Source organism: Scomber japonicus, chromosome 17 (assembly GCF_027409825.1).
Source record: "Scomber japonicus isolate fScoJap1 chromosome 17, fScoJap1.pri, whole genome shotgun sequence".
In the NCBI taxonomy this organism is placed as follows: Eukaryota; Metazoa; Chordata; class Actinopteri; order Scombriformes; family Scombridae; genus Scomber; species Scomber japonicus.
Window position 1 is genome coordinate 19,446,496 of NC_070594.1, and position 11,912 is coordinate 19,458,407.

An 11,912-nucleotide genomic window follows, 5' to 3' on the forward strand; every position below is an offset into this window, starting at 1 on the left:
TAATTACAAGTGCCTTTGTCAGAAAGCACCGAGCTTCAAACCTTTTGACTGGACAATGTCCAATTTGGCCATACATTAGACAAGACACTCTCAAATCTAACATGGAAGAAAAACAATAGTTGATAGCCAATGTGTTTCGTCATGTGAGATAAAATCTGAGAATGAAAGCCAAAAAGAGCTATTTGAAGTGGTTCCTTAAATTCTAATGATCTTAAATGCATCACCAAATATGGTAAAAAAAAAAAAAAAAAGCCCTAACTTGATATTATTATACACTACTCTTTCACGATCAATATAACATAACAGAAAGGGTAGAATTGTAACACACAGTTAAGGTGTGAATATAATTCCTGACCTTTTAATGTGGCATCCTTTTCTAACATATCTTTCATATGACATCATATCTTTCTAACAACACTTAAAACAACAAAACAGGTTAAGGTCTTGAGAGAATATATATATTAAAATATAAAAATGAAGAATAAAACACAGACCATCAAGTTGGTACAATTGAAATCCTAGAATTTTATTATAATACATCAAAAACGTGGACTGCAATAACATTAGCTGATTTTGGAGTGACTTATTCTGACAAAGACACATCTTACTGATTATGTACTCTGGTTATATGACACCGAATGTAATTAATACTAGCCAGCCTTTCTGTGAAACGTGGCCATTTTTGTGCGCTTTGAGAACAGACAGGAGGTTGGGAGCAGACCTGAAGTAAAGAGCACTTGCAAATAAAATGTAATTTTTGTTTCAGCCCACTTAGGTGCAAGACAATGCAAACTGCACCAATGTAGAAAGTATTTTAAAGTTAATTTACTGCTAATCAACTTGAATGCAACTGTCAAAATAACACCACCTCTCCATACTCCATGCAAGGTAACTAAGTTGTATTATTTACAACTACTATTTTTTCCAGGTCTGGGACAGGTAGGTGTGGATGTTTGGGGATTAGATTCTACTTTTTGGCAGTCTGGAGACGCTCGCTCACATTCTCCCAGTTGACGACATTCCAGATAGCTTTGACATAGTCCGGTCGCACATTTTTGTACTGAAGGTAGTAGGCATGCTCCCATACATCTATACCAAGGAGGGGGATGAGACCTGAGGGTCAGAGGCAAGAAACAATTACCCTCACAGATCGTTTTCTTACATGGCATGATAAAGAGGAAGGATGACAGAGATAAGACACTGACCTGTGGTGCCGTGCAGAGGATCCTGGTTAGCACAAGCAGCGATACGAAGTCTTCCATTCTCTTTGTCAAAGCCCAGCCAGCCCCAGCCTGAGCCCTGCACTGCCACTGTAGCAGCAGACATCTTCTCTTTCATCTTCTGGAAGGAGCCAAAGTCCCGCTTGATAGCCTCCATCAGCTCGCCTAAAAGAAGTGACACAGACAGGTGCTACTTCGGGGCAATGCTACATATTTAAAGCAAGAGACAAGGACAAACTTTTTCAGTAGACTTAATTTGCCTATTTAATCTATGTTTACAATAGTATATTGAGGAGAGTTGCATTTTCAAACTCATACCAACTGACAGTCATTACTACTTGCAATGATTTTACAAGACTAGGCAGCAGAAAGACTAAATAAGACAATCTTAGGGAAGGGGAACACCTGACATAGTATAAGCTCTTCAGGTTGTTTTGGCAAATCTGTTAGCAAACAAGTTTCTACTTTCATATCAGTAAAAATCAACATGGATAGCAGACTGGAGCCAAGTTTCTGGCCACGTGAATGAATTCAAGTCCAATATTTACTTCCAATTTAGATTTGGTGTGGTATGCAAAACCCTTTAGTTTGCTAGCTGCTTCACCAGACACTCATTTACTTTGGCTCTTTGTTGTTTTGTGTTGGGAAGGTAGAATAGATTCAACTTGTCTGAGCTTGCTCACTGGGAATGGATGCCTAAATGTTTAGCATTATTGTTTGGTGAGGGCCAGACTCAACCATACAGTCTTTGTGAAGGCTACTAACAAAAAAACAATGAGCTGCACAGAGCTGCAGAGTTAGCCGTTTACTCACAGTGGGCCCAGCACTACTAGCAGAAGCAACCGTCTATGAATTACAGTCATGTGTTGCTCAATCCAGATGTGAGTCAACTATAACAAACGAGTGTAGGTCAAATGACAGAAGATAAACTGTTTTGTGTGTGTGTGTGTGTCTCCACCTCACCCTTTGGCTCGCCTCCACCATTTGGACAGAGGTTTGTCCAGAAGATAGTGTGGTTAATGTGACCTCCTCCATTAAACTTCAGAGCAGGCTGAAGAGCAACCTGTGTTGTCACATCCCCTAAAATACATCCAGGAGAAAAAAGTGGACATAAGATCTTTAGCTATTATTATTTTGAGTCACATGATTATTACAAAGTGGCAGTCATATTACATTTTCTCAACATAAAGGTATTCTGATAATCAACATTTAAATTACAACTTAATGTTAACAATCCTTTAAAATTAGTGATTTTTTGTGTACATCTATATATACAGAAGCAATTGAGTAATTAGTTCATGTGTGTTTGTGCTTGTACCCTTTGCAAGTGCCTCTTGATATTTCTCCTCTGTAACGTTGAGGTTGTTAACATATGTGGCATGGTGCTTGCTGTGGTGCAGCTGCATTATCTCTGCGTTGATGTGGGGCTCCAAGGCGCCATAGTCGTAGGTCAGGTCGGGGAGCGTGTGCTTCTGCCTTGATGCAGCTACCTGATTTATGGTTTGGCTGAGGCTGCCTGCGCACCTGAACCAGGCCAAGAGAAACAAACCATCAGATATAAAACACAGCTGTTACTCTGGCTTAGAGGAGCCAACATGCATGAGGTTATTTGTCTAAACAGAGCCAGTTTGTAATTGTTGCTTTACAAATATATGAAATGACATAACTAGGACAACAGTGATGTCTGTGTGATTAAACTGCACAATATTAGCACAAGGCAGCCTGACACAGGTAGGTTTATCGGTCAAAGTTGCTACAGTTTGGTCAGCCTTGAGCAACTGGCTTAAAGTGACCTCAATACAATACTCATGGTTCACAATTAGACTAGTGTGGTGGGTTACATATTAGCCCAATGCGTTAGATATTAGCATAAATGCTGTCTAACTATAACAACAGACAGTTAAATGTCAGTATAGCAGTAGGAATGCCATTGTAGCAGGACAACGCGACTTTAAATACAACTATTCATTTCTGCGCCACAAGCTGAACTAAGTTAGCATCCTGGCTAGTTGGCTGACCGTTGGCTTTACATACAATAACTGTCTCAAGTTCATGAACAGTCGCTTGCTAACACCGGTAAGCTATCCTCATCTCTGGTGCACTTTGAACAGAGTAATGGCACTAAGCTGGTGTGTTCATATGAGTTTTACCTGCGTATGGTAGCAACTCTGCAGAGCATGTTCACGGTGAAGCTCTCACGTTAAACAGGACAGAGTAAAACTGCCCTTCTTCACCCAGTTTAGCTGTCCTTGAAATGTGCGTTTTCAACCTGACAGCAGACCGTACCATTTCAGTACAGCGGGGGTGTTCACGAATGTGCAGAATAACATAATGCTCAGCTGCTACCTTTGAAGCCAAATTCTTCTAAAAAAACCCAAACATAAATAATAAAGCAACATTAATTATATAACATCAAGATATATTGAAATATATTTAAATATATTTGCGGTATATTATGTATTTGACCCTCCCCCTTGTATTAAAATTTACAGCTAATCCTTGTGGTTGGCCTTAATAAAAGTGCAACTGATCATATGAGTGCAGCAGAAGTGTTATAACATAGTTTGTATTCACATTTAATGTACTTCTATTTATAAAATATACTATACTTTATTTCTATGTCTAATCACAGGGAGTTATGGTAAAATATACCGTACATAGTGAAATATAGAACAGCCAGAATAATTGTTTATAATTTGTTTGTCGTAAAATAAATTCAAATTAAATAATAAAAAAAAGATAATTATCAAAACTAACAACTATAATCACGTGAACGTCTCTTCCACCACATCAGAGGCAATGCCAGAGATCGTCTATATTGAGTTAATGAATCACTGTAGAGTAAAACCAACGACAAAAATAAATGAATAAATAAATATAATTTTAAAATAAAATATTGTTGAGTTCAAAATTTCCCAAACATAAAAAATGTAATTCCCCAAGCAGTTCATTTTGACTATTTACTGGAAAATTGTGAACATAAATGTGAGTGTATCTGCAAATCTGCTTGAAGACCAAGAAAGCAAAGAGTATATAGGGCTTACAATAAGAAATCAGGGTCCTTGCCACATCACAATCAAGAAACTTGTCACGCTGCCAAAATGAGCTACTCACACTTGCTCTGACGATTATGTGCAAGACTCAAAAAAGGTACATAGGGTACAGCAAAAGCATGGTAAAAGTCTTCTTGTGGTCACAGTACAACAAATAATAATAAATTACTCAGCAATTACCCATGTGAACATTTGTCATTTGGTCAACAAAAATATCAGTCACTGTTTCCCAAAGACCAATATGCAACCCAAAATGTCTTGTTTTGTCTCAACCCAACGATATTAATTTACTGTCATGAATGACTAAAGAAATAAGAACATATTCAAATTTAAGAATCATTTTTAGCATTTTAATATGTAACTTTTCACTCATTTATTTAAATGAATACCTAACTGTTTTTATTTGATCAAGTTCAGGCCTGTAACAAAAAAATATAATATTATCATTAAATATTTTTTCAAATCCTTATTTAAAAAAAAATTAAGAACAAATTGAAGCAAATGTCCACATGGACTTTACAACAGTTACTATTATAGTTGCTTGAGCTGAAACGCTAGTTGAAGAGGACTACAGAGTGCCTGTTGTGCCAGCCATGTTGTTGGTATCGTTAAATCGCAGCAGAGTGAGAGCTCCTGTTTCCTTCCTTCTCTTTGGTCGCACTGTGCTGCAGCAAGGCGAGAGGCGCACGGCCATCCAGAGCCATTCTGTCCTGCCTTCGCCTCGGTGAGGAAGACGATGATGGCGATTACACCGGAGTTAAACAACAAAATATAAACCCACTGCTACTTTTTAAAAAGAATTTGGTTGCAATTTTGAGTGTCGTGAAGAGTCAGTGACGTCGAGGGAGTTTCAAGAAACATCGACAGGAACGAGTCCGGTGAGTGTTGTGATGGCTGAAGGCCTGATATCTGCAGCCAAGAGCCCGCTAGTTTCAGGAAAAAGGAGCGCAAGGGAGGGAGTCATTTCCTTCACCGCCATTTTGTGATAACAAGGAGCGTAAAATAGAGCCAAGAATTGCATGCTGCCTGACTTGACATTATAGAATAAGGTGTAGCAAAAAACTACAGTTTCATGGCAGGTATGTATTTTGCCAGCGGATGCTAAATGTTGTTAGCAGCCGAGTGTTAACCTTAGTTAGCTTATTTCTATTTCTTTCTATCCGTAGCTGCTGACTGCCACACCAGCTAACATTCACATTAGGCTCGACAGATTTTATCAACTGGTAATGTTCATATATAATAAGCGGAGAGGTAGTTAACATGGTTTCCTCAAATCCTGAGTTTTATTTGAAGCCTAGTAGCATTTGTGTGAAAATAGCGAAGTTGTCCTAATATGTTTTAAACACCACTGCGTGTGGACAGCTAGCGCGTTACTGCAAGAGATGATGCAGATATTTTAACACACGACACCCAGCTTTGGTTAATGATGTCTTTGTATATTTGTGTTCACTTCCAGACCTCACAATGACCAACGAGGAGCCTCTACCCAAGAAGGTGAGCGTGCTTTGTAGTGTGAAGTCTGTTATTTGTTTCGTTTTCGTTATTCATGTTCCCCCCAGTGTGTGTTTTCTTCATCTAATCCATCCTCGGGTTTTCTTTCCATCCAGGTTCGCCTTAGTGAATCTGACATGAAGACCATGACCAGAGAGGAGCTGTGTGCAAGGTACATTACAGCTCTGCGCCTGGAGATTTAATATGTTGTGTGGAAACTTTGATCTATTTAGGTCGAGCAGTTAATGTTTACACCTAGTCTGCTCCTCTTAGGTGGAAACAGCATGAAGCATATGTCCAGGTCCTGGAGGCAAAATATGCAGAGCTGTGTTGTAAGTATACCAGCTGATACATAATAACAGTATAACAATAATAACTATATTTTGCCGCTTGTGGGAAGGGTTTTTCTTCTGATGCGTTTGCTTTCTCTCCTCGCCATCTTAGCCAATGATGTACCAGGACTGAAGGAGTCAGAGGAGAAGCTCAAGCAGCAGCAGCAGGAGTCTGCACGCAGGGAGAACATCTTGGTCATGCGACTTGCCACCAAGGAGCAGGAAATGCAAGAGTGCACAGTATGTATCTATTTCTCCACTAACTGAAACCATTTGATAAGAATAAGGGGTACTGTGTTATCACTTTTAGCACTTTGTACATCCTTCAAATTAATGCCTAGTGCTTCTCACAGTTGGTGTGCTCAACAGCTCTTAAGAGTGACACAAAACTGCTTTGTTCTCTATACTGCTCTACTTTCACGGTTATATGTGTATAACTAATAGTGTAATACTATACTATAACACTTATCTCTCAATAACAGCTACGTCACTTTCATTCCTAGTTTATATTATATGATTTTTAATGTTTTGATATGTTTAAGGCGGATGCTGTTGCCCAATGAGAAGTACATGTTACTGGATGTCTTTGACACACTTGATTAGTCTGAAAAGTGGGAAAAAAGCCACTAAATACTGTGCATGCAATATTCAAAAAACATGTTATCACCAAATGTTCTGTACTTGTATTGCTAAGTATCAGAATTAAAGAGTAGTCATTTTCTATCATGGTATACAGGTTAAAGGTCAATTGTGTCAAGGAAGGCATTCTTTGCTCCTATCAGATTGACAGCTCAGTGAAGCATCCAGTGGCTTTGTGGCAGCAGATGCCATTCTTATAGTGCAGCTGGGCTAAACCCAACTTGCATACTTCCAGGTAGAGTTTGGCAAGGTTATAAACTTGCATGACTTTATTTTTAACCTCACTCTGAGTTGGATATTTTGCCTGATCTGGCTAGACTGTAGAGTGTCTGTTATGATCTGAAGCATTTACTTCCTGTATGAAAGTATTCAAATCAGTTCTGTGGAAATTTGAGGTAATGACAAGTGCAGCTTTGAAAGGCAAGTTTTTGTTTGTTTTGAAGTTCCTCGAAAGGAAACCATCCAGTGTTTCTATTTTAAAATGATCTAATTTAAATCAAGATGCTGTTACAAACTGATAATATAATTAAAAACAGCAGCAGTTAGACTTTGCTGAAGCCTCCAGCTGTAGTAATCTCTAGTGGTCCAGTTTATTCTCCTGAGACTCTGGATTGAAATTATGGTTACTGGCCTACTCAAAAACTCTCAACAGTTAACACTTCTGTTAGGGTTAGATATGCACTACACTTAACTGGTCACTAACACTGGTTTGTTTCATCCTGCAGACGCAGATTCAGTACCTCAAGCAAGTCCAGCAACCCAGTGCGGCCCAACTGCGGTCATCCATGGTGGACCCAGCCATCAACTTGTTTTTCCTCAAAATGAAGGCTGAACTGGAACAGACTAAAGACAAACTGGAGCAGGCCCAAAATGAACTGAGTGCCTGGAAATTTACACCTGATAGGTAAAGACAATCAAAATAACTCCCCCCCACCCTCTCAAAAAAAAAAGTCAAGACTTCCTCACGCCCCCCACCCTCACTCTCACTGCAGGCATGCAGGAACAATGGTGGGGGGGAAGGCTGACAAATGCTGTACTCACCACGAGACTCAGACTTTACAGAAAGCCAGTCACTGCAAAACAAAACCGCCATGTTTTTGTACTCTCGCAATGTGCCAGCTACATATCACATAAACTAAGGTGAAAAGACAGTATGGTCAGGTGACACTTGTGTTTCAGCTCTCTCCCCTCGTATCCCCTCACCGTCCATGGACCAGAAGGAGTCCGGACTGTTCCTGAAGAGGTGGTCTCTCACTCCCCGTCACGGATATGCCCTCCCCACCCCCCTCAGCTCAAAGCAGACAGTTCACATATTAAATAGGGGGTTTATGATGGAGATTGAGTCAGGCAGGGAGCATCCCTAGCCTAAAACATCAATTGAACATTTTAAAGACAATTCTCGTACTTGTTTTAAAAAGACATTTAACTGTGGATTACACCACACACATACCTTCTAGTCTGCCTGAGAAACGTAAAGACTTTTTGGACAGTCTAGATACATTTCAATAACATGAGGAAAGTTCTAGGATTTAAAAGTAAGACTTTGGGGGGGAAGAGCCACTAGAAATGACATTAAGACTGTGGGCGGAGCCAGGTCCTCGGTCCACAAAGGACTATGGTTCAGGCATGAGGGTCCAGTCGCCTGTGTCTGAACATGGGCCCCGTCACGGTAGAGTGTATTTACATGTTTTATTTTGTGACTTGTTTCTTTTTATTGGCATTTCATTTGATATTTCTCTTGTTTCTCAAAAACAAACACTTACTGCAGTGTGTGTGAGAACCAAGAAGCATGATTGGCTTTTATTGTATTAATTTGTATAAACATTAGGATGAATTAAGTTTAGTGCTTAATTCCTCTGGTAGACATTGAAAACACACTGCTGTAGGTGCACTGAGTCCTGTTTTCAAGTTGTGAATGCAAATGTCTTTAACAAGTCATGTTATAAGTTGATGAGAATGTATTTATTGTATTTCTGTGTATTTTTGTGATTGACCTCACAATCTCTCCCTCAGCCATTCACACTAGATTAGACTTTTCTGTCTCCCCTGTGTGGCATAGATCTTTAGCCACTGTGTTCTCAATGAAACCCACATGGAGTCTGTTTTGTTTTTTCCTGTTTTTTAACACCAAATTTATATACAGGTCTCTCACACTCAGGTCAGACAGTGAGATTTGAGCTGGCAGTGTGTACGCAGCCCTTTTTAAGGCTAAAAGCATGCTTCCTCCCAGCACTTTAGAGTAATCAATGGATATGATAATGACAGCTCATTGAGAGAAAACGCAGTAAATGTAATTTACAAAATGTGCGGCACATAACTGCAATTTTATCTGTTTTTGATCAGTTTGAACAACTATTACCCCTTTTAATGACTTTTACTTTCAGATGCTGAATAATTTCCCATTAATGTTAATATTTCAGTTTCCTCTAGCCAGATTATCTCCATAGGCTTATATAGACTTAATAGATGGCAGTTAAATACAGTTTTAAATTATGTGTGTCTTCTGTGTGCAGGTTTCACACTTCTGCTGATTAGGGCTTTTGTAAAACATAATCACAGTAATTGCTAATGTAAAATTAACAGGTGTGCAGGACTGTTGCAGTATTTCTTGACCTATTGTAAAGTTGAGAAAGCGGCTTCTAAAGCAGTTTGGTTTTTACTGTTACTTGCTCGTATGTATTTAAAGCCATGACCACACAAAACTAGCGCCTGATTCTGGGGTGCATATTTCCTTTTTGCTATTCTTAGTCAAGGTTTTCTTACAGCTTGTCATTCTAATATCACTTTGCTCTGTGACAACTTTTACTCTGCCTGTTCTCGCACTCTGTGATGTGGCGAGTGCTTTTGGACTTACGGCCGCAACAGAATTGCTACTGTTATTTTTTGAAGTGCTCACTTTTGTTCAATAATGTAACATGATGCATTTAAAGTGACAGTTTAACAATGGGTGCATCAGATCCATAGAAATGTTGGGTTTAGGTAGCTTGTTATGGGGTTATAGCCACAGTGAGAACTTTAAAAAAAAAAGTTAATGTAACTGTAAGGAAAAAAGTCTTTGTAGTTTCACCCAAAGAATAATTAACATGTTATTGTACAGAACAGATTTTTGTCAGTGGGTTCCTGATAATTCTATATTGCACTGGAGTCAAACCGGTATAATGAAAATCCTGCTGTGGTTCGAGAGTCTTGTCAGGATGATCAGGTTTGAGAGGTTCTGTTTGCAAGTGGGTCAGGGGCATCTCTTTGCCCTTTGTGTTTGTCTCCTGGTTCACTATGTGATGTGAGACTTGTTTCCCTTACAGCCAAACAGGAAAGAAACTGATGGCCAAGTGTCGAATGCTGATTCAGGAAAACCAGGAGTTGGGCAGGCAGCTGTCCCAGGGACGCATCGCCCAGCTGGAGGCTGAGTTGGCCCTGCAGAAGAAGTACAGTGAGGAGCTCAAGAGCAGTCAAGATGGTGAGCAGCACCCGCATCTCGCTGCCTGATCTTTTTACTTTACTAAGTGTGGCTGCTTGTTATGTGTCCATCTTCTTGATTTGAGTATTAATGTTGTTCTTTGTCTGTTCCTGGTTTCCGTCAACCGCAGAGTTGAATGACTTTATCATCCAGCTAGATGAGGAGGTAGAGGGGATGCAGAGCACCATCCTTGTCCTGCAGCAGCAGTTGAAGGACAGCCGCCAGCAGCTTACCCAAACCCAGGGGGCCTTGGCCGGGGAAGGCCCCAGTAGGACATCCCCCACTGCTTCCTGCTCGTCCGCCGAACCGTCCGCCCAGCCTGAGCAGGCCAGTGCACCCTCTGAACCAATGGGTAAAGACTTCGGCAGGGTCTCCAACGGACCAAGCAATGGCAACTCATCCCAGAGGAGCGAGACCACAACACCCAGCCTGTACCGTGAAGTCAGCAGCACTGAGGAAGACTTTCCCATGTCCCCCATGGTCTCCAGTCCTGGTGAAGCTGAGACCAAACTGTCCAACCACTCAGAGGAGGCGTCAGGGAGTCAGACTGGCACGGTGAGAGTTGGAGGACCTGTGGGTTTCGGGAGCCAGCTGAGTGCAGGGTATGAGAGTGTGGACTCTCCGACAGGCAGCGAGACCTCATTGACTCAGCACTCCAATGATACAGACTCCACCACCGACCCCCATGAGGACAAGACTGCCCTGGTTACCAAGGGCACCAGGACTGCAGGGTCACGGCACGCTCAAAACGGCCTGGACTCCAGCACGAGCGACAATGCAGTTTTGTAATGTACTTTGACATGTACTGTCTTTTCTTTTTTTTTATACAATATACAAAACAAGGCAACAAATGCGTAGTCTGTAACACAGCACTGCTGTCCAAGACATTTTGTTTTCACCCTGCTCCCCCCTGCCTATCGTGATGCCTCTGTCACATTTGTGTTGCTTAACGGGGATATAACAGGAATGGGTTAATGTTAGATTTGAATTGAGTGGATGTATGATTTAAAAACTAGTACGTTTCATTCTGCTGTTTATTTGAGCACGTCTATGCTGTTCTTGTTTGAGCTCTTGACACTGAAATCAGGCATCTGGTGTTGTAACTCATTGTCAAAAGTCAGTAAAATCACTGAATTACAGTAGCTTCGCAATATCAGAAGGTCATTTTTAGATGTTGGCCTGTGTTCTGTTTGTTTTTTTTTTTTAAAGCAATTTTAATTTTCCATTGACAAAAAATTTCAGTTCAAAAGATTCTGTTGAATTGTGTGTAGTTTATATGCGATGTTGATATTATTCTGACTTCAGTCCTTTTCATGTACTGACCAAATACCAATAAAGATTTTTAATACTACGGAATAAAACCAGTTATTACTCCCCATCAAGATACATATAACATATCATTTGTTGGCTTAGCTGAGGTATAAATATATAAAAGGACTCATGTAAACATCCAACTGAGTCTGAAAGACAGATTTATGACAGTTTGATCAAAATTAATTGAATTATTATTTTTGCTGCTGTTGCGACAGTTCAGATGTCTAATTTTAAATAAGATCAAACTATTGATCTCAGGGGTGAAATTAATCATTACAGTTGTACAAAATCATAGGATCAGGGCTATGTATATATATCTATATATAGATATATACCTGCATCTATATTGTATATGCAGGTAATCTAAATGACAGCACCGTACGATAAATTTGAAAGTAATATTTCT

At 40.0% G+C, this 11,912-nt stretch overlaps 2 protein-coding genes across 3 annotated transcripts; one reads left to right on the forward strand and one right to left on the reverse strand.

Moving 5' to 3' along the window:
* Window positions 1–505: 505 nt before the first annotated feature.
* On the reverse strand, window positions 506–3,501 carry sod2 (superoxide dismutase 2, mitochondrial). Of its 2 annotated transcripts, none has more exons than XM_053336958.1 (5): window positions 3,371–3,501; window positions 2,539–2,744; window positions 2,184–2,300; window positions 1,206–1,385; window positions 506–1,113 (listed from the first exon to the last, which is right to left on the reverse strand). In XM_053336958.1, exons 1-5 carry the CDS (start codon window positions 3,397–3,399, stop codon window positions 968–970), a joined length of 678 nt encoding a protein of 225 aa, XP_053192933.1. In that variant the 5' UTR covers window positions 3,400–3,501; the 3' UTR covers window positions 506–967. The 2 variants fall into 2 exon arrangements, with proteins under 2 accessions (XP_053192933.1, XP_053192934.1); XM_053336959.1 differs by having other exon boundaries at window positions 1,206–1,380; window positions 2,179–2,300.
* A 1,466-nt stretch (window positions 3,502–4,967) lies between these two features.
* Window positions 4,968–11,553, forward strand: wtap (WT1 associated protein). The gene is made up of 8 exons (XM_053337054.1): window positions 4,968–5,151; window positions 5,730–5,767; window positions 5,881–5,936; window positions 6,038–6,096; window positions 6,209–6,336; window positions 7,461–7,639; window positions 10,038–10,192; window positions 10,323–11,553. Exons 2-8 carry the CDS (start codon window positions 5,738–5,740, stop codon window positions 10,979–10,981), a joined length of 1,266 nt encoding a protein of 421 aa, XP_053193029.1. The 5' UTR covers window positions 4,968–5,151; window positions 5,730–5,737; the 3' UTR covers window positions 10,982–11,553.
* Window positions 11,554–11,912: the final 359 nt, after the last annotated feature.

Excerpts from the sequence above, each read along its gene's own strand:
- sod2 (XM_053336958.1), bottom strand. The coding sequence starts at position 3,399 with ATGCTCTGCAGAGTTGCTACCATACGCAG. Across the intron at positions 2,301-2,538 it reads TCAAGAGGCACTTGCAAAGG|GGGATGTGACAACACAGGTT; the intron begins GTACAAGCACAA and ends GATGTATTTTAG. Across the intron at positions 1,114-1,205 it reads TCCTCTGCACGGCACCACAG|GTCTCATCCCCCTCCTTGGT; the intron begins GTCAGTGTCTTA and ends TCTGACCCTCAG.
- wtap (XM_053337054.1), top strand. The coding sequence starts at position 5,738 with ATGACCAACGAGGAGCCTCTACCCAAGAAG. Across the intron at positions 5,768-5,880 it reads AGGAGCCTCTACCCAAGAAG|GTTCGCCTTAGTGAATCTGA; the intron begins GTGAGCGTGCTT and ends CTTTCCATCCAG. Across the intron at positions 10,193-10,322 it reads GCTCAAGAGCAGTCAAGATG|AGTTGAATGACTTTATCATC; the intron begins GTGAGCAGCACC and ends CGTCAACCGCAG.